This window comes from Durio zibethinus, chromosome 19, assembly GCF_047325235.1.
Source record: "Durio zibethinus cultivar Kanyao isolate XHJ-2024 chromosome 19, ASM4732523v1, whole genome shotgun sequence".
In the NCBI taxonomy this organism is placed as follows: Eukaryota; Viridiplantae; Streptophyta; class Magnoliopsida; order Malvales; family Malvaceae; genus Durio; species Durio zibethinus.
In genome coordinates, this window is record NC_143180.1 from 4,035,147 (window position 1) to 4,061,481 (window position 26,335).

At 28.2% G+C, this 26,335-nt stretch overlaps 2 protein-coding genes, 2 long non-coding RNA genes and 1 pseudogene across 5 annotated transcripts; 2 read left to right on the forward strand and 3 right to left on the reverse strand.

Moving 5' to 3' along the window:
* The first annotated feature begins 1,844 nt into the window (after positions 1-1,844).
* On the forward strand, positions 1,845-3,487 carry LOC111309836 (uncharacterized). The gene is made up of 3 exons (XR_016330338.1): positions 1,845-1,984; positions 2,585-2,713; positions 2,807-3,487. It is a non-coding gene; the product is annotated as an uncharacterized LOC111309836 (long non-coding RNA).
* Positions 3,488-4,048: 561 nt separating this feature from the next.
* LOC149513353 (uncharacterized) lies at positions 4,049-5,595 on the reverse strand. Its single transcript, XR_016330339.1, has 2 exons — positions 5,471-5,595; positions 4,049-5,364 (listed from the first exon to the last, which is right to left on the reverse strand). It is a non-coding gene; the product is annotated as an uncharacterized LOC149513353 (long non-coding RNA).
* A 10,714-nt stretch (positions 5,596-16,309) lies between these two features.
* On the reverse strand, positions 16,310-17,474 carry LOC149513354 (putative F-box protein At3g16210). The gene is made up of 2 exons (XM_089748644.1): positions 17,257-17,474; positions 16,310-17,117 (listed from the first exon to the last, which is right to left on the reverse strand). Exons 1-2 carry the CDS (start codon positions 17,472-17,474, stop codon positions 16,310-16,312), a joined length of 1,026 nt encoding a protein of 341 aa, XP_089604770.1.
* A 2,738-nt stretch (positions 17,475-20,212) lies between these two features.
* On the forward strand, positions 20,213-22,069 carry LOC111309835 (small ribosomal subunit protein uS12-like; annotated as a pseudogene). The gene is made up of 4 exons (XR_016330340.1): positions 20,213-20,545; positions 21,161-21,316; positions 21,422-21,548; positions 21,795-22,069. The product of XR_016330340.1 is annotated as a small ribosomal subunit protein uS12-like (transcript).
* A 121-nt stretch (positions 22,070-22,190) lies between these two features.
* Positions 22,191-23,834, reverse strand: LOC149513355 (putative F-box/kelch-repeat protein At1g12870). The gene has a single exon (XM_089748397.1). It carries the CDS (start codon positions 23,719-23,721, stop codon positions 22,783-22,785), a length of 939 nt encoding a protein of 312 aa, XP_089604523.1. The 5' UTR covers positions 23,722-23,834; the 3' UTR covers positions 22,191-22,782.
* Between the last annotated feature and the right edge of the window lie 2,501 nt (positions 23,835-26,335).

Here is a 26,335-nt window from a genome sequence, read left to right on the forward strand (position 1 = left end):
AGCTTCGACTTTTAAAGCGAAAGTAAAAGTATAAAATGAGCTAAGCGATAAATAATACGTTTTTTCTTCAATGCTTTTTGGGAATTCGTTAAGGAGTTATGAAAAAAGTAATTTTCAAAATTTGTTAAGATAGTGAAGATCGGTGTAAATAAATTTTCTGAATCTATCGAAGAAGAGAAGGATAAATCGAAGGAGAAAATTTATAAATTTAAAATCAATAAATAAATAAATTTATTTATATCGATTAAAAAATTAATTGAAGAGGAAAAGGAGATAAAAATTTTTAGATTAGAATGAAAATTTATTTGAATCGAACCGAGAAAAAAAAAATTAGAATGTAAATAAATTTATTTAAATAAGAATAGAAACAGAAAATCAGCATAAATAAATTTATTTAAACCAGTTGAGAAAGAAAGAAATATAAATTTTTGAGCTAGAATGTAAATTTTTATTAAAAAAAAAAAATGATAGAGAATTTTTTATAATTCAAATCATAATAAATTTTTATATTTAAAAAAGTAAAAAAATTAAAAAAATTAAAATTGCACAAATAAAAAATATTAAAATGTAAAAAGTTTATTTAAAAAAGTTTTATAAATTAATTTTCTGAGGCCACTTTCATATTTCTTGAACACGTATAAGCCAACAAACTTTTAAATTTCTTCAGGATAAGACAAATTGGTAATACTATTAGAAATTAGGGTTCTATTTTCATCAAACCAGTACAAATTCGAAAATTAAAGAATGTTTTTATTTGCGCTTCCAATTTTTTTTATAGGTATAAATGAAAAGAGATTTAAATGAATTGTTTACAAACATATTTGATTTTTATTTATTTATTAAATAAATTAAATGTAAATAAAGATTTATTTGATTCGTTTATATTCGTGAATATATTCATTTAAAATTTATTTATTATTTATTTAATGTTCATTTGTTATGCGTTTATAAAAATAATAAGAAAATTATATTTTTATATTTTACCTTAATTTTATTTTAAATTTCGTTTATATTTGTTTATAGTTTATTTACTTAAATTTATTTAGGTATAATTTATTTATTATTTAGGAATATATTTATTTATATATATTCAAGAATATATTTATTGTTTACGAATAAACTCATTTAACTTAATTGAATCGAACATAAATTAAATATGAATATCTTATTATTTAAATAAAATGAGTTTGAATGAATAAAAAAATTTTCTTATCAAATATGAATTAAGCCCAAACATTTGTAAAAATAAACAAATAGACCCAAGTTATACATTTGTTTGTTTATGACCTATTCATTTATAGTCTTTTTTTTTTGTCTATACTCACCTTTTCTTTTTTTGAAATTATTTTTAAGTAAAATTATTTTTTTTTTCATCTCAATTTTAAAATTTTCAGATATCATGTTTGATAAATTTTATAATTTATTGAATATGCATATATGGCAAGTTATATAAATTTTTAAATTTTCATATTTGATAAATTTTTTTAAAAAATTACATTTAGGGTTCAAAAAAAAAAATTCAATTGAGAGAAAAAAAATAATATAGAACGAATTATTTAAAATAATTATAAGGTCATTTACAAATTAATAGACAAAAAATGTGAATTTTAAAATTTATTCTTGATTTTGATGATTTGAAGCAAAAACTTTTAAACTTTTGGATATTCAAATAAACTTTTAAATTTGTAAATTTTGAGATTTTAAAAACTTCATGATTTATAAATTTAAAATTAAATAATAAAAAAGAGCATAAAAAAAAGAGAAAAAATAATTAAATAATTTTATTTAAAAAAAAATTTGAAAAAAAGTTTGAAGAGAAAAAAAAAATGCAAAGAAGCTCTCAAATTAAACTACATGTACAAAGCTAAATCAATTGTTAGGGTTAGGATTTACAATTTGCACCAGCAGGCACTTCCTCTCATCTCAATCTCCTACTATCATATTTCAGTCTCAGTGAGGTTTTTCTTGCACCAGCAAAAATGGGGTTAGTTTTTTTTCCTTATATTAATTTTATTTTTCTAAAAAATGTTTTTTTTTGTTCTTTTCAATTAGATCCTTGCATTTGAAAAATGCTAGCTTTGTGAATTATTTCGTGATTGCCCTTTGCTTTGTTTATTTCAGTAAAGTAGTCGTTAAGATCTAGTTTGTATGATTAGATGATTTGTGGGTCAATAATGCTTTCTCTTTTCCTTTTGTTTCTGTTGTGTTTGGTTGTTGATGAAGTTGTGAAGTTTGTGGGTCAAAATGTCTTTAATTAACTGTTTGGTTGATGGGAAAATCATGGAAGAAGGAAATGGAATGTGACAAATTTATTATTCTAGTTGTTGTTCAGGATTTGTAGATAGAAACTTACGAAACGATGGTTAATGAACTTTGGAACCATTGGGTCGGGTTAGGTTATTTATATTTGTGGACCTTTTATCTTTTTTTGTGATGCATATGTATACTGAAGATCGCTGTTGTGCAAAGGAAATTCATTTTTCGTTTATCCATTTTGATGATTTGGCTTGGTAGATAAGCCTTTATGAGGTGATTTGTGTTGTATTTTGGGGAAATATGCTGACAAAGTGGGAGTTTTGAGCAGGCAGACTTGTGGAATGGGAGCTGGTCGTAAGTTGATAACCCACCGCAGGAGGCAGAGGTGGGCTGACAAGGCATATAAGAAGTCCAGTCTGGGAAATGAATGGAAGAAACCATTCATCACATGCCAAAGGCATAGTTCTTGAGAAAATATTAGAACTAAGTTATGCTTTTGATGATGTTTTAAGGGTATTGATCTAGCAGATCGCGCTTGAATTTGATGCAGAACTTGACAATTTTGTTACTGGCATTTGCGGTGGCATTGAAGCTAAGCAGCCCAACTCTGTTCTCTGAAAATGTGCTCGTGTTCAGCTGATCAAGAATGGGAAGAAATTCCTGCTTTTGTACCCAATGATGGTTGCTTAAACTACATTGAGGATAATGTAAGTTATACACAATTTTCTGGTTGTTGTCATAACTCTTCTGATCTTTGATCCATGTTTTTGTCTTTGGTTAATGTTTATTGAGTGGAATTTCATTGATCCCTGTTCATATTTTCTCAGTCTTTGGGATGTTTTGTCTACTGGTATGATTTGTTAGTTAAAGAAAATTGTGAAAAGGTTGCTGTAAATAACAGGGTCTCCTTTTAAGTGTTGCCTAATGCCATGCTTGGTTAGATTTGGTGCGGGATGAGGTTTTGATTGCAGGATTTGGACGAAAAGGGCATGCTGTGGGAGATATTCCTGGATTCAGGTTCAAGGTTGTTAAGGTATCTGGCGTGTCTCTTCTAGCTCTTTTCAAAGAGAAGAAGGAGAAGCCAAGGTCTTAGGATTACTGGAAGAGTCTAGCTTTCATCATGGTTTACCAAATTTTTGTTTTCATCAAAGTGGTAGTGCTTGGGATTTTGTAATGAAGGATTTTGTGAACCATTTTTCATTTATCATCTAAAGTGAAAATTTTGATTAATTGAGTGATTTACAACTTTTCAACTCTGATGATATCATGGATGAATGGATGATGCAGGCATGCAAGTATTGAAATGTTGCTTGTAGTTTCCTGCATTTGGTATAGAATACTAGTATGCAAGAATCAATTAGTAATTTGTAAAAAACATTGCATGAATTTATAATTGAATCTCCTCAAATCATTGCTTTATAAAGCTGCAGGTTTCGGTGCAATGGCTCGTGTCTCTTCGGGTGGGTTGACCCTGCAGGATCCGGGTTCAAATTCAGGCTTTTGTTTAAACTTAGCCTTATCCGCTACCATAGAAAAAAATAAAAAAAAGAATCATTGCTCTCTAAGGGGTTGGCTGTTTTTTGATGGTACCAGTAATAAAAGGTTTCAGTTGAAAGGATAATCGAAAGAGACAAGAAGGATCATTCAGCGATCTTAAACAGAACATTAAAAATTTTCCGCCATGCATCGACAAGTGCTCAAATTTGTTTTTTTGCTTACATTAGGAACAATCTACTCTCACCACTAGCCCTGCAAAAATTCAAGAGGATATGCATCCCAAGCACATGAAAAATGAGACAAAAATACATCCTGTTGAAATGAAATAACTGAAAAACCAAATTTAGTTTCAAAAGCAAAGGCTTATAGGTCAGAAAATCCTCTTTTACTAACCAAGCATAAACATGTCCTTAACAATAATTTGAGAAAATTGAAGACACTATATAAACCAAAAAAAAGAACACACCCTCTTTCGATAACAACAAGACTCTCCTTATAACTGTGAACCCGAAGAAGATCTTCTCCACCTTCCTTGACTTTAATACCAAGCTCGTTGAATTCCTCATTCTCAAGATCATAAAGCAATAACTGTCCACTCCGGATTCTACGAATACCTTACCATTGATCCAAAACCCGAACATCCTTCCAACTTCTAAAATGGGTTCAATCTTCAAAAGTTTGGTCCACTGCCCATCCTCATTCAACACCCAAACTTCATTACTTCTTAAACTTTTATCCATCATCTCATTATCCCAGAAAGATATACGATCATGCAATGGAAGCAGCTTCCCACTAGATTTAGGACAAGGTGACTCCATCAATTGAAAAACTTCAGTGCTCAAATAAAATGAAAGGATCTTTCTGTCAAAGCCAAACTAGAACTTGTCCCAGTAGTAAACACCATTTACACATCCGTTGTTGGAGCTGAAACAAATAGATAGGTCTTGTAAGAACTGAAAATCTCCCTCTTTCAATACTCTCCATGAATCGGTGCTCATCCAGTAAACGGCATAGCGAGGAGGAGGTGGTCGTACAATATTTTCTAAATCCAGATAATACGGCATATAAATCACCTTGTAATCATTGGACAATGGATCTAATCCAAATCCGAGAATATGTGTATAAGTTTCTGCCTTCGGTGGAATGTTTGGATTACAATTGGGAAGAATCCTAAATTCTCTAGTGGCGGGATTCCATAGAGTTATGCGACAATTGTACTCATTACATAAACAAATTAAACCATTATCCACACGTAACTCAAAAACATAGAGATCGGCAATATGTGAGGGCAATTGTTGAAGCAAATCATGGTAAGAAACAAGGTTTTGATCAACAAACAAACGCATAAGAACGTTATCATTGTTGTCATCGTGATAATAAACAAGAAGATGCTTATTCTTTTTGCTAATGCTCAGATGCTGAGAAACAAAGCTGGGATTTTGAAAGAGATAACACCAAGTTTTTGTCACACACTTGAAACGAAGGATAGACCTAACAGGCAATTTCAAGAGAATCTCAGTCAACATATCTGCAGGCCAATCACCATTGCTCATTGACATTAATCCAACTCTGATTCTTTCTCTATATCTCAATCTGCCAAGACATCCCAAACTGATAATTGAGAAAAAACAGATTGTTAAGTTTAATTGATAACCACACAAGGTTTTTGAAAATCAATAAAAGAATAAAAAACTAAAATTTAGGAAGGTACACTTACAGTCAATTTGATTAAAGCTTGATTAGGAACAAATAAAAATGAAACAACTTTTACATGTAATGAAATATTCCCAAAAAGTAAAAGATCTGAGTGGATTTTTCTTTCCAAATTAATAAGAAAGTTACTTTGACATCGAAAGAAAAAAACAAAAAAAGAAGAAAAGCAGGTAGGCATTAATAAAGGGTAATCCACAATTTTACAAACAAAACCACCTACCTCCGTCTCAGGATTTCATGGACAAAACTATGTGCTTGTGGCCGTAACACTTCAACCAAAAAGACTATAATTTGGTTAAGGAAAGGAAACTTACAAATTGGTGCGCTGGAACAAGAACAATGATTTGTTACCATGTGAAGAGATACTGCTTTTACTTTTTTGACTCCTAATGTGAACCAATGGCCATTGTGTGTAAACAACTTTTTCAATATTAAAAAAAAATTTTTATTGATACTCAGTTTAAATGAAACATAAACATAAAAAAAAAAATTTTGGATTTAAATAATGCTGTCTAAGAGTTGTAAACAAAAAATATTATCTGTTAAAAAAATAAAAAATTATAATAATAAAAAAAATCATAAAATTTATTTATGCTGATCAATTCTTCCAAAACACAGATAATGGGAAATTCAGCAACCCAGATAAATTATTCCAGAATCCAACATGCATATAAATGTGTGGTTCAAATAGAATTGGCCACAATTCTTTGATAAGGTCATACACTTATAAGAAAATGTGACAGTTTTCCAGTAAATCGCTGGATATTACAGTCTCATAATTTCAATTCTAAACATATATAAATCATTAAATAAAAGTAAATTAAATGAATAAACTTGTACATAAGGATCAACTCACTTGATCTGTTAGACATGTTGTCAAAATTGTGAAGCCATCCTCAAAGACATCTAGTTCTCCTCTTACATACACCCCGACATAGACCTAAAGCATTTACGTTACATCTAAATGACAAAATCATAGTGATGATATACAGATTAAGCCAATGTATTTGAAGGCTGCAACTAACCAAAAATAGTCTAAAATCCAATTTGTCTTGACCAAATATTACCAATACATCTGATTACTTAGAACATTCCTATTTCTATTAGTAAGATATTCAAGGTATTGAATATTTATTACAATAACAAAAATTAAAATTGTGAGTATTGAGAATAATTTATGGAATGTAATAAAAATTGTTATTTAATCATTTTAGAGAAATTATCAAATATGTGAAAATTATCAAATATATTTTGTAGCATCGTATATTAGAATGCTTAAAAACTTATTCCAATGCCTTAATTAGAAGATAAGGAAATATTCTATTAGTTTTTTTATTTTAGTTGTATTATTGATGAAACTAATTATAATTTATTTAGATAAGATAAGAATATTAGATATTTAAAAAAAATAAATGTAATAAATTTAATCTAATCGAATGCATTTATTAAAGAACACAATTTTGATTTTTTTTTCCCAAAAGCTCTGATTTTGTTAAGATTATTATATAAGATTAGTTTCAATAATTCTAGTTTACCTTGAATCCTTGACAGCATATTTTCTTACTTTATGTAATACGAAAAAAGTTAATTATAAAAGACAAAAAAAATTGAAAGAAATTAAATTAGTGTAAATGCTTGAAGCATTTGATTTAAAATGATGATTACACGTATTTTCTATTTTAAAAATAAGTATGAATCTGTCGCATTTCCAATTAAAAAAGAGCTTTAATTTTACAAATTTAATTTCAAGAGTTAAAACATATTTTTGATTCGTGATTTAATTACAACCTCAATCTTAATTCATAATATATAGTTGAATTTTATATTAAATATTTTAATTGAATAAATTTTTTTAATTAAAAATTGATCTCTATAGAAATTTGAGAAGAAATTTACATATATTTGTGTAAGTTTTACATTTTTTTAGTCCGAAATTAAAATGGTTGAAATTAAAAATATTATTTTTATTTAAATTAATTATAAATTAAATTTTGATCTAAAGTAAAAAATATATATAAAACATTCACTGATATAATTATAATTTTATTTACCAATCATTGTAATTATGAATGGAATACATTAAAATTTTGTAATAATTCTCACAATAAAAATGATAGTAAAAATATTGAATCAAAAGAAGAAGAATGAGGAAATTAAAATCAATACATATTTTATATTGAATATATGGAAGTGTTTACTAGGAGCATGTGGACTAATCCGATAAGTATATTATATTAATTAAGATTTTATTTAGTATTATTGTTGAAAATAATTTTTAGATTAAAAACTGCTTTTGATCAAAATATAATGTTAAATAATTAAAAAAAATTGAGTGGAAAGGTTTTGTAGGATGAAATTCATTATATTATCTATATTTTGAATATTATTTCTATTTTATGTATATATTTTTAAATATTTTAAGTACTCACAATAATTTTTTACAATAATATTAATATTTAAAATTTTTAATCACATTTTTATCACACTTTTTAAATGCACATTTTTTAATCCTAAAATTTTCAACAATAAAAACAATATTAAACTAACCCTAAATCTATAAGTTACTTGAAAATGAGAAATTTATAATTTTTTTTGCATCATTTGAGTTTTAGTACTGTATATTATATATATTTTTCATTGAACAATTAAATCTATAATTTCTATTTAACAAGCTTTGCCACACACTTATTACGAATAATAGATTTGATAAGTAATTTCAAGAGAATCTCAATTAAGATATCTACAGACCAATTCCCAATATTTTTCATCACCATTCCAATTTTGATTCTTTCTCTATAGCTCAATCTACAATCAAATCCAAACTGAAAATTGACCGAAAACAAATTATCAAGCTTATTACTTGACAATCGAAAAGCAATAAAAATAATGTGATTACAATAATTTTGATCAAAGGTTAATTAGATTAAAACAGATAACTGATCCAACTCCATTCCTTACAAATGAAAGTAATACAAGGGTAATTAAATATTAAAAGATTGCTGTGGATTTTTCTTTCCAAATTGATAAAAAAACTACTTAATTCAGTGATATCAAAGAAAAAAGAAAAAAAGCAGATATTGATAGAGGTTAAGCCATAATTTTATAAACAAAAACAACCTAACCTTTACCTGTCTTATCTGGTCTTCACAAAGACAACACTAAAAATCAAAATACTATAATCGGGTTAAATGAAACATTGACATAAGGATCAAATATGTCATTTTTGGACTAATCCAATAAGCATATTGCATCAATTAAATCTACAAGATACTTGAAATGAAGAAATCTATAATTTTTTCCGTCATTTATTTATTATAACAATTAAATGTTCATTTATTCGTTTTGAATTCAATAAAATTTATTAAGAAAGATACAATATTATTTAAATCTAATTACTTTTATTATTACCAAAATGCTATTTTCACTAATTTTACTTTTATGTTGAAACTGAATAGTGGTTAAAAAAATAATTTTCTTTGGTGGTGATCTTATCTCAACTTAAGCTTACTGTTATTATAGTCCTTGTGTAAGTTAGACATGGCATGATTTTACACATTTTCACTGCTAGACAGTAGTTTTGATCGTCAACTTTACTAGTCTAAAATTGATGATTATATACTTTTACATAGTGCAGCAGTTGGGTACAAATAATTAAGTGAAGGAAACATGCCTGCATGTAGCTTAGGTTTTCAACACTATTATATTGCAGTGTGGGGAAGAAAGAAACTTAAGATCTCTACTTAAGCTTACTGTTGTTATTTTCCTTGTGTACGTTAGACATGACATGATTTTATACTTATATATTGCAGTTTGGGGAAGAAAGAAATTAAAGATCTCAACTTTAGCTTACTGTTGTTATTATCCTTGTGTAGGTTAGACATGACATGATTTTACACATATATTGCAGTTTGGGGAAGAAAGAAATTAAAGATCTCAACTTAAGCTTATTATTATTATTGTCCTTGTGTAAGTTCGACATGACATGATTTTATATTTTTTCACTACTGACAGCAGTTGATCTCAACTTTACCAGTCTAAACTTGATGATTAGATACTTTTGCTTAGTGTAGCAGTTGGTACAAATAATTAAGTGAAGGAAATGTTCCTGCATGTAGGGTTTTCAACACTTATACATTGCAGTTTGGGGAAGAAAAAAATTAAAGATTTATTATAATTAACTATGTTTAGGAATCTGTGAATTCTTAAAAGAAATTAAAGTTTCTGCATGCTGATGCATATTCATTTCACTGAATTGGCCTTCTAATTTCAATAATAAAATGTGATAGTTATGTATCATTTTCAATACTAAGAAACCATTAAATTTAAGTTAATTTTAGTGTAAGTGGGTGAACATTTTAATTAAATAAAGATTCTTTCATAAAATTTATTTTATTGGTATGTGACTGAACATTTTAAGTAAAACTAAAGACTGTTTAATAGCAAAAGATATATAATTAAAGTTTTGATCTACTATAGTTTTATTGTTGTTTTAACGGTGTTAGAATTTTAATGAACATTTTGTTATGCTATTATTTTCATTAAACTAGTTTGATATTGTTAAGCAAGTAATGCAAACTGTAGGCCTTGATAAATATATATATATTGATTGAAATAAAGCTCTTAAGCACAAAACTTGACAACCTCAAATCTCCATATAAAGCCAATAAAGATTTTGACTCGATATATGTAGATATATATATATATATATTATAGTTTTAAATCACAATGCTAATCTCTATATATTAGGCAGTCAGCTATTGACATCTATAAATTGTTTGATGCAAGGAATCCTTCTCTTGCGTATACTTTCACATCTCAAAATAAATTATTAGCAGTAGGTTTAATTAGGTACTAATGAAATGGGTGTTCCTTCGTCCAATTACAAAGCATCATCAGGTTCTAATTAAAAAAATAAGCTACACATAGCTAGTAATCGACGAGTCATACCATTTCTTTTGCTGTTGTGATTCAGTACTTTACAAACAAAAAAAAAATATTTGTCATAATTGGATGAGCAATCGACGCAAAAAAATTATCTTGGCAAAAATCACTCAATAACAACTCCACAAATTAATCTCATATTTATGCAGTAACTTACATTGCTTTTGCTGCATGCATGCTCCTAATGCCTCAACTGTTATGCATATATCAGTAGCCATGCATTTTTTTCATTGAACTTAAACCAAGTGCATGTGCAACTTATAATAATTATACATGTGAGTGCATGGTTACATATATAATATGTAATAACCTTTTGTAACGAAGTATATATAAAAAATTTTTAAATGTTGTATTTTGCTTGCAAGGGTTTTTCAATTCTTTCTTTTGTTCTTAATTAGAATTAATTAAAATAAAATTTATTTTATAAAAATGGATAGACGGTGGTGTTGGTGGAGACCACTGTACATACTCATACATGTATGCCAAGTTTGATTCTTGCTATTTGTGTGTAAACTAATGGTTTTAAACCAGATTAATAAAAATTAGATTCATATAAAATTAAACTTAAAAACATAACACAAGTAATTATAAATTGATCACTACAATAGAGGTGTCAAATCACACATTAAACATTTTTCAAAAGATTAAGCAACATTCGTTTTATTCGGATTGAAAATTTGACTGTTTTCCCACAACTATGAGGAGTTTTATCTTTTCCAACACTGCATGATATCGCATTGATCCCTTCTTTGTCAACACAAATTGTAATCTTCAATAGATAATTACCATTAGATTTCTCCACACATCAAAAAAGTGGAGTGACATTCCTAATGTTTTTTCTTATTGCGTTAAGGTTAGAATAAAATGAAAATTGAAACAAATAACATATTAAAGTTGTGCATCATTCGTGCACAAGTTAAGAGTCAATCCAGAACTATTAGATGACCAAAGGCCATGCATTATTAATTTGTGAAAGCACTTTCCAACCACAAGAATTGTGAGAAGAGTAAAGTTATCAAAATATTCTTATAAAAGTATTTCGTAATTTGATTTTTTTAAACTTGAATTTTTATGAAACCTTTTATATTTTAATTTTATAATATTTCATGATTTTTGGTGCATTTGAAATCACGACACTATCTCAAAAAAGGTAAAATGAATGAGTCATACAATTTCCTTTGTTACTGTGATTCAGTACTTTATAAACAAAACAAAAAAATTATCATAATTGGAGGAGCAATTGATGCAAAAAAATTATCTTAGCAAAAATCATTCAACAACAACTTCACAAATTAATCTTGTGCAGTAACTTCCAATGCTTTTGCTGCATGCATGCTCTTAACGCCTCAACTGTTATGCATATATCAGTCATGGTTACATTTATAATATGTAATAACTTTTCGTAATGAAGTATATATAAACAATTTTTAAATGTTGTATTTTGCTTGCAAGGGTTTTTCAATTCTTTTTTTTTTGTTCTTAAATAGCATCAATTAAAATAAAATTTATTTTGTAAAAATGGATATGCGGTGGTGTTGGTGAAGTCCACTGTACATGCTCATACATGTATGTCAAGTTTGATTCTTGTTGTTTGTGTGTAAACCAATGGTTTTAAACCAGATCAACAAAGATTTGATTCATATAAAATTAAACTTAAAAACGTAACACAAGTAATTATAAATTGATCACTACAATAGAGGCGACAAATCACACATTAAACATTTTTCAAAAGATTAAGCAACATTCATTTCATTCAGACTGAAATTTGACTGTTTTCCCACAACTGTGAGAAGCTTTCTCCTTTCCAATATTGCATGATATCACATTGATCACTTATTTATCAACACAAACTATAATCTTCAATAGATAATTGCCATTAGATTTCTTCACAGAAGGAATGGAGTGACATTCCCAATGTTTTTTCTTATTGGGTTAATGATATCACCTTTAAGAGCAAAACCTTTCATTCGAAATTCAGCTTTTATAGCCAAATCAAGGTCGACAATACTCTTTTATCGACAATGGAATAATAATACAAGGGCAAAGTTTGCACCATTTATATCATTGTTTTTTTGTTACCATGTCTGCACCAGCCCTGATCTATTCTGTAAAATATTTTTACTTGTTCTTTATATGTTTGATTTTGGTGTGAATGTTGATAAAGTTTGAAGCTTTACATGTTATATGTTTCTGTTTTTTTCTTACTAAAAAGATGAAGTTCTGGTTTTGTCTTTTCTGGTTTGGCCGAATGCTTCCCGCCTCTTCCAATGGTAGCTGCAGCAACCGACCTTATCCCACAAAGTTAATAGTCCTTGCCCTTCCATCTTTCATGTTTAACCTCTAGTTAGTAGGCTGAACTGATTAAATAACTTAGAAAGTAGTTAGATAACCAAATCGTGCTGCATGTATCCCCATAGGCAGTCACGGTGTGGTTGTTCTTCCACCCAGATTTGGAATGCTATTTACTTTGTTGCATATAGAGGTTCCAGCATCTCTTTTATTTCTTTTCTTTGCATGAGACTTGGGTGTACTGATGGTAATAAGGGGCTCATAGCCGAAAGCTCTAGGGAACAATGGTGGAGGTTGTTGAAAGAAAAGAGGAAGAAGTAAATGGCCTATGGGGGGTTGAGTCTTTTTTTGTCTTTTCCAGCTTGTTGTTCACGTGAGACTTTTGCAGAAGCTCTCAAGCTTCAATTTTTCCATGTTTTTTTTAGCAATACACAGTCCCACCGTGGTCTTTTGCCTAGCTTCCATGTATGATGAAAGGCACGGTCCTACTATTGTTTTGTTTGCCCAGTATTTTGATGTAGTGGAAACATCAACGCCTCGCATGGTTCCATCATTATTTTGTTAATTAGATTGCTTTTACGTTTCTGTTTCTTCAATCCATACATGATTCACTTATAGGTGTAGAGAAAGTTCACTTGTATGTGGGTTTGGATTTATTATTATTATTATTATCATCATCATCATTATTATTATTATTATTTTTCTTACCTTCATAAAGAAAAGGCTACTGCATGCTGTAAAATAATACATAATGATGATAATATTGATAATGCTAAGATGAATAATAAAACAATTAGGGTGTAGTAATATTTAAGCATCCTTTTACATATTTATTTTAGCATGATAATCATGTTTATTTTTGGATTATGCCAATGTTTTGAATGTCTAATTCCTTTGTGTATGTATTAGCTTATAAATTGATTTGTTTATGTTTTTTGAATACATTTTATGTATCTTAATTGTTATTTACATTTCATAGATTTTTACTAATAATAATAATAATTTCATGCTAAAGAAATATAATTAGTTGTATAAAGAATATTAATTAATTTTTGAAAATTATAAAAATGAGCTTGCTCCGAAAGTTTGTTTAGATGTTGGAGACTTTTAGAGAAGCTCGTAAATTTTTAAAATTTAAACTCGAACTTACATAAAACCTCAAACTCTTTTTTAAAAAAATTTAAAAATCTTTTGTGAAGTAATCTGTTCTCAAATACTGCCTAGACATTGGGGTATTTTGTTAAGTATTTTCATAAATTTTCATAGCTAAAAAATAAATTCATTTTGTTAAAATCTTGATTATCAAAATACACTATTAATAAAAATAATAGGATGAGATTTTAAATATAAATGTTCGCATCCAAACTCTACTTAGATGTTGAAAAATCCAAATGATCCCTTTATATTTAAACTCAATTCCTAAATCCATGCCTGATCATCATTTTGCATATGTTTTCATTTATAATGCATACATATATATTTGTTTTGGTTATGCTAGTTTGATATTAATCATATTATTATATTTTTTGTTTGACCACACAATAATTTTTTTTGGTCAAAATATTTGGTTTTAAACAAATAAAACTAAAATATCATTCTATGAAATATAATTGATTGGTATCCTACTTAGATGTTGGAGAGTCATCAATAATTATAATTTATAAAGAATATTATTTTATTAATTTTTAGAAAGAATTTTATGATAAATCTTAAATGGAAAAATTATTTTTAAATTTTGCTTTTATATCGAAAACTTCGAGGATATTTTTTTAATTTAAAATTTTTTTTAATATTCCTTAAAAAAAAGATTTTTTAAAACTAATTTTAAACAAGCCAATGCTGGTCATAGTTGCTCTGTGCGAAAGCAAAGAGCAAAGAGCTAGGAGGGGAAGGAGGAAGAAAAGCTTGAAAGCTTTCATTTCTCCTTTAATTTTTTTTCTTTTTAAGTTATTTTAAGTTGTGATAAAATTCTATAACCCTATTGTATTTGTAGTCTTTTTGTTTTAATGTTGGGGTCACAAGCACACTGTTTTCTTCATGATATACGGACAAGGCAGGCAAATGTGAAGTTGTTTTTGTTTGTAAAATTGTGACTTAACCTCAATCAATTTCTGCTTTTCTTCTTCTTGATTTTTTCTTTTTCCTTCAATATAGATTTCTTATTAATTTGGAAAGAAAAATCCACAAACATGTTTTAGTTTTTGGGAATATTTCATTACTCTTGTATTACTTTCATTTACAAGGAATACAGTCAGAATGTTTATCTGTCTTAATCTTATTAAACTTTGATCAAATTGATTGTAATCACTTAGTTTTTAATCCTTTTTTTATTATCAATTAATAAGCTTGACAATCTGTTTTCTATCAATTTTAAGTTTGGGATTTGTTAGTAGATCGAGATAAAAAAAGAATCAAAGTTGAAATGTCGATGAGCAATGGGGATTGACCTGCATATATATTGACTGAGTTTCTCTTAAAATTGCCTATCAAATCTATTAAGGGTGACAAAAATTTGTTCAATAGAAATTATAGATTTACTTGTTCAGTTGAAAATATATATAATATGCAGTACTAAAATTTAAATGATGCAATATATATAATTATCTCTTTTTCAAGTAACTTAATAATAATTTTTTTATTTTTAAAAACTTAATTATATATATATATATATTTGTTGCTTTCTATTTCAGTGTGTTATATTTCAGATATATATATATATATATATAATATAGCTCTATCTGAGGACAGTTTTCTCTTTGTTGTAGGTGGTGGATCATACAATACACGACTTCATCAAGCAAAACGAAATTATCTTTTCAATTGGTGAGTAGCTGTATACCTTTCTTCTTCGTTGTGTACTCGTCACCAGAAGCTGGCTTTGAAGTTTCTCATGGTACGAAAAGAAAAGGAATGCAGCTGCAAGAGATGTCATTTCTGGAAAGTTTGAAAACTTTTATGTACCTAGTGTCAAGTATTCTGGTTTTGCATTATCATTTTTGCCAACATTCTATTATATTGTGATGTACATGGATTCTTGACATAGTTTAATACTTTCATCTTTCATAAATAAAATTACTAGATCTATTAACCTTAAACACGACAAAAAAATAATAAAAAATTATGTATAAAAGTGACAAGGTACAAATAGAAGGATCAATCATTTTGCAATTTAGAACTTTCAGCACTGCAATTGAACACTAAATTTTATTCCCTGCTGACAAATAGCACCGATGATCAAATCTGTTTAATGCTTATATTCAGAACAATTACTTTCACCAAAATGTCAGAAAATCATTGTTTCTTGCAAAAATCTATGTGTACCACCCTTGATCCAAGAGGTTCTTTAGCCCAAGTCTATGAAAGATTTGAGAATCAAAGATACCTTCTTCTTCTAAAGAAAAAAAAAAAAACCTTGTTGCAATGGAATAATTGAAGAACAAAATGTAGTTTCAAAAGCAAAGGCTTATAAATCGGAACATCCTCTTTTATACGCATAAAAATGTCCTCGCAACAATTTAAGAAAATTGAAAACATTGTATAAGTCTAAACAAAGGAAGATGTAGGTAGATGGCAAGAAAGGCTTGAGCTTAAACCCTTTGGCATTGGAAACAACTCACTTGCTTGTCATAGCAACAAGACTCTTCTCATAAATGTAAAACCGAAGAGGATCCTGCCAACCTCCCCTTACTTTAATCCCCAGCTCCTCGCTGAATTCCTCAGTCTCAAGATCATAAAGCAATAACTTTCTACTTATAGATTCTAGGATTAACTTACCATTCTTCCAAAACTCAAATGTCCTTTGAACTACAAAATGAGGTTCAATCTTCAAAAGTTTGGACCATTGCCCATCATCATTCAACACCCAAACCTCATTACTTCTTAGACTTCTATCCGTCATCTCAATATCCCATAAAGGGATACGATCATCAAGTAACGGTAGCAACTTCCCAGGTGATTCAGGACAAGGTGACTCTAGCAATTGAAAAAATTTGGTGCCCAAATAAAATGCAAGGATCTTATTGTCAATGAAACTTGGGCCACGTTCAACAAACTTATACGCATTCCAGTAGTAAACGCCCTTTACACATGCGTTATTGGAGCTGTAACAAATAGATAGATCTTGAAAGAACTGAACATTTTCCTCTTTCAATACTCTCCATGAATCAGTGCTCATCCTCCAAACAGCATAGTGAGTTGGTCCTGCCATATCCTTCTCCAAATCTAAGTAATCCCGCATATAAATCACCTTGTAATCATTGGACAGAGGATCCAATCCAAATCCTAAAATATGTATATAAGTATCTACCTTTGGTGGAATGTTTTGATTACAATCAGGGAGAATCCTAAATTCTCTTGTGGCGGGATTCCATAGAGTTATGCGAGAATTATCATGATCAAATACGCAAAATAAACCATTATACACACAAAGTCAAAAACATAGATATCAGCAACAAAATAAACCATTATACACACAAAAAGTAAAAAACATAGAGATCAGCAATATTAAAGGGCAATTGTTGATGCAAATCATTGTAAGAAACAAGGGTTTGATCAACAAACAAGCGCATAACAATATTATCATTGTTATCATAGTGATAATAAACAAGAAGACGCTTAATCTTTTTGCTAATGCTAAGATGCTGGGAAACAAAGCTGGGATTTTTAAAGAGATCACACCAAGTTTTGCCACACACTTGAAACGAAGACGGAGGAGACTTGACAGACAATTTCAAGATAATCTCAGTCAATATATTTGTAGGCCAATCACCATTACTCATCGCCAGTAATCCAACTCACATTCTTTCTCTATATCTCAATCTGCCAACAAATCGCAAACTGAAAATTGAGAGAAAACAAATTCTTAAGTTTAATTGACAACCACACAAGGTTTTTTACAATCAATAAAGGAAAAAAAACCGTAACTTTAAAAGATAAAGAGATTTACGGTCAATTTGATCAAAGCTTGATTAAGAACAAATGAAAACAAACAATACTGCCTTTACATGACATGAAATATTCCCCAAAAGTAAAGATCTGAGTGGATTTTTCTTTCCAAATTAATAAGAAACCTACTTTGACATTAAAAAAATTAATACAAAGAAAAGCAGGTATTGATAGAGCGTTCGCCACAATTTTACAAACTAAACCATCCGTCTCTATGTCAGGATTTGATGAAGACTACTGTGTGTTTGTGGCCCAACACTGCCTGGATTTTAAGAAGAACATTATGTGCTTGTGGCCCAACACTAAAATAAAACAAAAAAAAAATACAATTGGGTTAATGAAGGGAGACTTACAAATTGGTTCCTTGGAATGAGAATAATGATGCATTATATAAAATTCTCAATATATAATTTTTTTCTAATATTATATAAACTTTTGGAATTGCAGGTGGAATTCTGGATAGATGTGCTGCTGACAATGTTGGGTTATATTTCAGGGATAGTATATGCCATTTTTGTATTAGTTGGATAGCAAATGCTAAGATTTTTGTATGCTGGTAAAATAACTTTTGCTGCGTTTGTTTTAGATCTTAATTTGTGTAGTATTTATTTTTAATTTTTTTTTGTTACAAACAACAATTGCATGCAGGTTAGATGTTTTTCAGCTTGTTGAATAAAAAATTATCGTTACAAACAATGATTTCAGGCATTAATCGAAATAATCAAATTGAGATAACTAAATTGAATCCGATTTGATTTTTTTTTTTATCGTTCTTACTTGAGGGTGTATACAAAGTGACAATCGATTTAAAGCTTCGACTTTTGAAGTACGAAATGAGATAAGTGACAAAAAATAGGTTCTTTTCTTCATTGCTTTTTGGGAATTCGTTAAAAAGTTATAAAAAAAATAATTTTCAAAATTTGTTAAGATAGTGAAGATCGGTGTTAATAAATTTTCTGAATCTATCGAAGAAGAGAAGGATAAATCGAAAGAGAAAATTAATAAATTTAAAATTAATAAATACATTTATTTAAATCGATTAAAAAATTAGTTGAAGAGGAGAAGGAGATAAAAATTTTTAGATTAGAATGTAAATAAATTTATTTAAATAAGAATAGAAAGAGAAAATCAGCATAAATAAATTTATTTAAACCAATTGAAAAAGAAAGAAATATAAATTTTTGAGCTAGAATGTAAATTTTAATTACAAAAAAATATAAAATGAGAGAGAATTTTTTATAATTCAAATCCTAATAAATTTTTATATTTAAAAAAGTAAAAACGTTAAAAAAAAATTAAAATTGCACAAATAAAAAATATTAAAATGTAAAAAATTTATTTAAAAAAGTTTTATAAATTCTTGAACCTTAATATTTCTTGAACACGTGGAATCCAACAAACTTTTGAAATTCAACCATTAATTCAGGATAAGACAAATTGGTAATACTATTAGAAATTAGGGTTCTATTTTCATCAAATCAGTATAAATTCTGAAATTAAAGAATGTTTTTATTTGCGCTTCCAATTTTTTTATAAGTATAAATGAAAAGAGTTTTAAATTAATTGTTTGTAAACATATTTGATTTTTATTTATTTATATCTATTTATTAAGTTTAATAAATAATTTTGAATACTATTTTTTTATTTGTTTTATTAAACTAATCAAATACAATTAAAAATATATTTAATTTATTTATACTCATGAACACATTAATTTAAAATTTATTTAAAACTCGTTTATTTATTGGTTGTTGAGTATTTATTTATTATTTATTTATAATAATGCTAACAAAATTATATTTTTATTTGTTATCTTAATCTTATTTTAAGATTTATTTATATTCATTTATGGTTTATTTACTTAAATTTTTTTAGTTATGATTTGTTTATTATTTATGAATATTTTCATTTATATATGTTCATAAACATATTCATTTAATATCTATAAATAAACTTGTTTAACTTAATCGAAATAAATATGAATTGAATGCGAATATCTTATATTTAAATGAATTAAGTTTGAATGAATAAAAATATTTTTTTACCAAATACAATTTGAGTCCAAGTACCTTTCAAAATAAACAAATTAACTAAAGTTATACATTTAGTTATTAATGATTTGTTAGTTTATAATCTTATATTTCTTGTCTATACTCACCTTTTTTTTCAAAATTATTTTTAAGTGAAATTATTTAATTATTTTTTTCATCTTAAATTTAAAGTTTTTCAATATCATGTCCAATAAATTTTTTAATTTACTGAATACGCATATATGGTAATTTATATAACTTATTAGATTTTCATACATGATAAACTTTTTAAAAAAATTACATTTTAGGTTTAGAAAAAAATTAAATTGAGAAAAAAAATCTCATATAGAATGAATTATTTAAAATAGACAAAAAATAATTATAAAGTCATTTACAAATTAATAGACAAAAAATGTGAATTTTTAAATTATTTAAAATAATTATAAGGTCATTTACAAATTAATAGATAAAAAATGTGAATTTTTAAATTATTCTTGATTTCAATGATTTGAAACAGAAATTTTTAAACTTTCAAATATCCAAATTCGATACTTTTAAAAGTTTTTAAAATTGTAAATTTTGAGATTTTAAAAATTTCACGATTTATAAATCCAAAAATAAAAAAAGAAAAAAGAGTGAAAAGAAAAAAAGGGAAAAATAATTAAATAATTTTATTTAAAAATAATTTTGAAAAAAAAGTTCAAAGAGAAAAAAAAATTGCAAAAAAGCTCTCAAATTAAACTACATATATAAAGCTAGATCAATTGTTAGGATTAGAATTTACAATTTGCAGCAGCCGGCACTTCCTGTCTTCTCAATCTCTTACTTTGATATTTCAGTCTCAGTAAGGTTTTTCTCGCACGAGCAAAAATGGGGTTAGGTTTTTTCCTTATATTAATTTTATTTTTCTAAAAAGTGTTATTTTTTGTTCTTTTCATTTTGATCCTTGCATTTGAAAAATGCTAGCTTTGTGAATCATTTCGTGATTGCCCTTTGCTTTGTTTATTTCAGTAAAGTAGTCGTTAAGATCTAGTTTATATGATTAGATGATTTGCGGGTCAATAATGCTTTCTCTTTTCCTTTTGTTTCTGGTGTGTTTGATTTCTGGTGTGTTTGGTTGTTGATAAAGTTGTGGAATTTATGGGTCAAAATGTCTTTAATTAACTGTTTGGTTGATGGGGAAATTATTGAAGAAGGAAATGGAATGTGACGAATTTATTATCGTAGTTGTTGTTCAGGATTTGTAGACAGAAACTTACGAAACGATGGTTAATGAACTTTTGAACCATTGGGTCGGGTTAGGTTATTTATATTCGTGGACTTTTTACCTTATATGGTAATGCATATGTATATTGACGATTGGTGTCGTGCAAACGAAATTCATTTTTCGTTTATCCATTTTGATGATTTGGCTTGGTAGATAAGCCTTTATAAAGTGATCTGTGTTGTATTTTGGGGAAATATGCTGACAAAGTGGGAGTTTTGAGCAGGAAGACTCGTGGAATGGGAGCTGGTCGTAAGTTGAGAACCCACTGCAGGAGGCGGAGGTGGGCTGACAAGGCATATGAGAAGTCCAATCTGGGAAATGAACGGAAGAAACCATTTGCTGGATCATCACATGCCAAAGGCATAGTTCTTGAGAAAATGTTAGAACTAAATTATGCTTTTGATGATGTGTTAAGGGTATTGATTTAGTAGATCACGCTTGAATTTGATGCAGAACTTGACAATTTTGTTAGTGGCATTTGCAGTGGCATTGAAGCTAAGCAGCCTAACTCTGCTATCTGAAAATGTGCTCGTGTTCAGCTGATCAAGAATGGGAAGAAAATTGCTGCTTTTACACCCAATGATGGTTGCTTAAACTACATTGAGGAGAATGTAAGTTATACACAATTTTCTGGTTTTTGTCATAACTCTTCCGATCCTTGATCCATGTTTTTGTCTTTGGTTAAAGTTTATCGAGTAGAATTTCACTGATCCATGTTCATAATTTCTCAGTCTTTGGGATGTTTTGTCTGCTGGTATGATTTGTTAGTTAAAGAAAATTGTGAAAAACTTGCTGGTAGATAACAGGGTCTCCTTTTAAGTGTTGCATGATGCCATGCTTGATTTGATTTGGTGCAGGATGAGGTTTTTATTGCAGGATTTGGATGAAAAGGGCATGCTGTGGGAGATATTCCTGGAGTCAGGTTCAAGGTTGTTAAGGTATCTGGTTTGTCTCTTCTAGCTCTTTTCAAAGAGAAGGAGAAGCCAAGGTCTTAGGATTACTGGAACAGTTTAGCTTTCATCATGCTTTGCCAAATTTTTGTTTTCATCAAAGTGGTAGTGCTTGGGATTTTGTAATGAAGGATTTTGTGAACCATTTTTCATTTATCATCTAAAGTGAAAATTTTGATTAATTGAGTGATTTACAGCTTTTTAACTCTGATGATATCATGGATGAATGCATGATGCAGGCATGCAAGTATTGAAATGTTGCTTGTAGTTTCCTGCATTTGGCATAGAATACTGGTATGCAATAATCAATTAGTAATTTGTAAAACATTGCATGAATTTATATTTGATTCTCCTCAAATCATTGCTTTATAAAGCTGCAGGTTTCGGCCCAATGACTGGAGTCTCTTCGGGTGGAATGACCCTGCAAGATCTGGGTTCAAATTCAGGCTTGTGTTTAAACTTAGCCTTATCCACTTTTACCATAGAAAAAAAAAAAAAAAGAATCACTGCTCTCTAAAGGGTTGGCTGTTATTTGATGGTACCAGTAATAAAAGGTTCCAGTTGAAAGGATAATCGAAAGAGATGAGGTGGATCATTCAGCTATTTTAAACTGAACATTAAAATTTTTCCTCCATGCATCGACAAGTGCCCAAATTTGTTTTGTTGCTTACATTAGGAACAATCTACTTTCACCACTAGGCCAGAAGTCGTTTTTTCTTGTAAAAATCCGTGCGTACAACCCATGATCCAAGAGGTTCTGTATCCCAAGGACATGAAAAATGAGAGAAGGATACACCCTGTTGCAATGAAATAACTGAAAAACCAAATGTACTTTCCAAAGCAAAGGCTTATAAGTCAGAAAATCTTCTTTTACTAACCAAGCATAAACATGTCCTTAACAACAATTTGAGAAAATTGAAAACATTGTATAAATCAAAACAAAGAACTCACAATCTTTTGATAATAACAAGACTCTCCTCATAATTGTGAACCCGAAGAAGATCTTCTCCACCTTCTTGACTTTAATACCAAGCTCGCTGAATTCCTCATTCTCAAGATCATAAAGCAAGAACTGTCCACTTCCAGATTCTACGAATACCTTACCATTGATCCAAAACCCGAACATCCTTTCAACTTCTAAAATAGGTTCAATCTTCAAAAGTTTGGTCCACTGCCCATCCTCATTCAACACCCAAACCTCATTACTTTTTTCATTTTTATCCTTCATCTCCGTATCCCAGAAAGATATACGATCATGCAATGGAAGCAGCTTCCCACTAGATTTAGGACAAGGTGACTCCATCAATTGAAAAACTTCAGTGCTCAAATAAAATGCAAGGATCTTACTGTCAGAGCCAAACTTGCTCATGTTCCAGTAGTAAACACCATTTACACATGCGTTATCGGAGCTGCAACAAATACATAGGTCTTGTAAGAACTGAACATCTTCCTTTTTCAATACTCTCCATGAATCGGTGCTCATCCTGTAAACAGCATAGCGAGGTGGAGGTGGTCGTACAATATTCTTCTCTAAATCCAGATAATACTGCATATAAATCACCTTGTAATCATTGGACAAAGGATCCAATCCAAATCCAAGAATATGTGTATAAGTTTCTGCCTTTGGTGGAATGTTTGGATTACAATCAGGGAGAATCCTAAATTCTCTTGTGGCGGGATTCCATGGTGTTATGCCAGAATTGTTTTCATCACATAAATAAATTAAACCATTATCCACACGTAACTCAAAAACATAGAGATCAGCAATATGTGGGGGCAACTGTTGATGCAAATCATGGTAAGAAACAAGGTTTTGATCAACAAACAAACGCATAAGAATATTATCACTGTTGTCATCGTGATAATGAAAAAGAAGAAGCTTATTCTTCTTGCTGATGCTAAGATGGTTAGAAACAAAGCTGAGATTTTGAAAGAGATTACACCATGTTTTTGCCACACACTTGAAACGAAGGATAGATTTGACAGGCAATTTCAAGAGAATTTCAGTCAATATATATGCAGGCCAATCCCCAATGCATATCGCCATTAATCCAACCTTATTCTTTCTCTATATCTCAATGTGCCACCAAATCCCAAATTGAAAATTGAGAGAATACATATTGTTAAGTTTAACTGATAACCACAAAAGGTTTTTGACAATCAATAAAGGAATTTATACTTAAAATTTGTTACTACTTGGTAAAATTTCGTAAAATTTTTTTTATCAAAAATGAATATCTAAAAATTTTATTAATTTTTTAAAAAATTTATACACTTCATTTATGTATCAAGAATTTTCATTTTATTGATTTTGATTTTGATTTTCAATTTTAATTTTTTAATTATTTTTAATATAAAATTTTATAAATTTCACTTAAAAAACGTTTTATAAGTCTTGTTCTTAATAAGAAAGAAATGTTAAGTTGTGTTAAAAAAAATATTTTTTTTACTTTTTTTATCCTTAATGTGAACCAAAAGTTAGAGGTGTTATTGGTATGACTGAATCGGGTTTGAATTACTTATATTTTATATTAATAATTTATATATTTGCTTAGATTTGGCTCAGTTTGATATTTTGGTTTTAAATTTTTCTAAGCCCAATCCATGATAAAAAAAAATTGAAGTCCATCAATTAAGTTCAATTTATATAATAAAAAACATTTTTTTTAAAAATAAAATATTAAAATAAACTTTATATATATTTATATAATTATAATAATTTAATTATATATATATATATATATATATATATGCAATTCAAACTGGATCTAAACTTTAATTTTTGTGTTCAAAATCCAACTTAAAATTTAAGTACATCTAAAATTTTATTCAAATCCTCAAAATCTATAACATATGAGGGAACTTTTGAACCTAAACTGGTGGCTTGGCTTTTGACTAGGTCTATTAATGATCAAAGGGTGTAAAAATAAAGCTAAGTGAAAGAGTTGTCTTGCATTTCTTTTTTTTTTTTTTTCTCTCTTACCATTTTTCATCCTTTTCTATTGATATATTTTATGTCAATTTTTTTAATATAAATAATCTCTGGTACTTCAGTAAAATTAAAATTATTTTTATTTTAATCAAATATCATTGGTTATGGTATGCTTACTTTTTTATTTGATTTTGATAGAAATTTTGAAAACTAAATAATCTAATTCTCTTCCATAAATCAAACATTAAAACAATCAACGATTTTAAAATTTTTTCTAACCTGAATCATCTAAGATCCTATTTAAATTTTATATATTTAACACTTTTGTCTTTATTGTCCATCAATAGATATATATATATATATATAAGTATATGATTAAAGAAAATAATATCTTTAATTTTACATAATTTTTATATATTAAGAAAAATTTTATGCTTTGTATAATTGTCTTATGTATAAAATCTCATATTACATTTTAGCATAAAACCAAGAATCCGATTTTGTTGAGTTAAGAGACGTATATATCAAGATTGTACATATGATTTTACCACTATGTAAAAAAACACATTATTGAAAGCAAAGAAAGAACATTTTAAAGTTTGTCATACCAAAAATGGAAGAAAAGAACATTATTGAAGTTGCCAAAGTAGGGAACACGATTGAAATTAACATGAAAAATTGCCAAAGTAGGGAACGTGATTGAAATTAACATGAAAACTATGTATTTTTCGGTAAATGTCAAATATCAAATACAACCTCTACACTCAATCTAATGTACTTGAAAATAAAGTCTACCAAATTTAATCGAAGTACCAAATGAAAAAAACCATTCTTTACTTAACTGTTAATTGTGCATTAAAAAATAGTGATTCGTCCAATTTTTAATTACTTTTCAATTAAATATTATTTTTAAGATAATTTTAAAATATACCTAACATAACTTTTTCTACTAATTATTATTATTATTTTTTATTCACTAATTTGTTTTAAATAAGAGTTTAAAACAAAAATAAAAAATATATGATACATAACTAAAAGTAACGATCATTATAAGTGTTTTCTTTGTAATTTTTCATTCATAATAATTTCTAATTTTCATTGATAATCATTATTAGTGATAGCATTCTTGCATATTGTAGAGTCAATCTTGATCTATTAGTTTATCAAAGACCTCGCATTAGGAGTTAATCCAGAACTATTAGTTGATCAAAGACCACGCATTACTAACTTCTATGGAAGCATTATTTGGCCATAAGGATTACTGGAACAATACTCATTTGGCCAGGTTTGAACCAACCAATAGAGGTCATAGTTGCTCTATGCAAGAGTAGCATAGCAAATAGCAATGAGGGGAAAAAGGAAGAGAAGCTTGAAAGCATGCATTTCTCCTTGGGTTTTCTTTTTTGTTTCAAGTTGTTTCACATTGTGATGAAACTCTATAAGCCTAATGTACTTTAAGGATCAGCATATTACATTTTTAGTATAAGTGGTTTAATATCCTAAGTAGAGAATCATC

Excerpts from the sequence above, each read along its gene's own strand:
- LOC149513354 (XM_089748644.1), bottom strand. The coding sequence starts at position 17,474 with ATGAGTAATGGTGATTGGCCTACAAATATATTGACTGAGATTATCTTG. Across the intron at positions 17,118-17,256 it reads GATAATATTGTTATGCGCTT|GTATAATGGTTTATTTTGCG; the intron begins GTTTGTTGATCA and ends TTGACTTTGTGT.
- LOC149513355 (XM_089748397.1), bottom strand. The coding sequence starts at position 23,721 with ATGCGTTTGTTTGTTGATCAAAACCTTGTTTCTTACCATGATTTGCAT.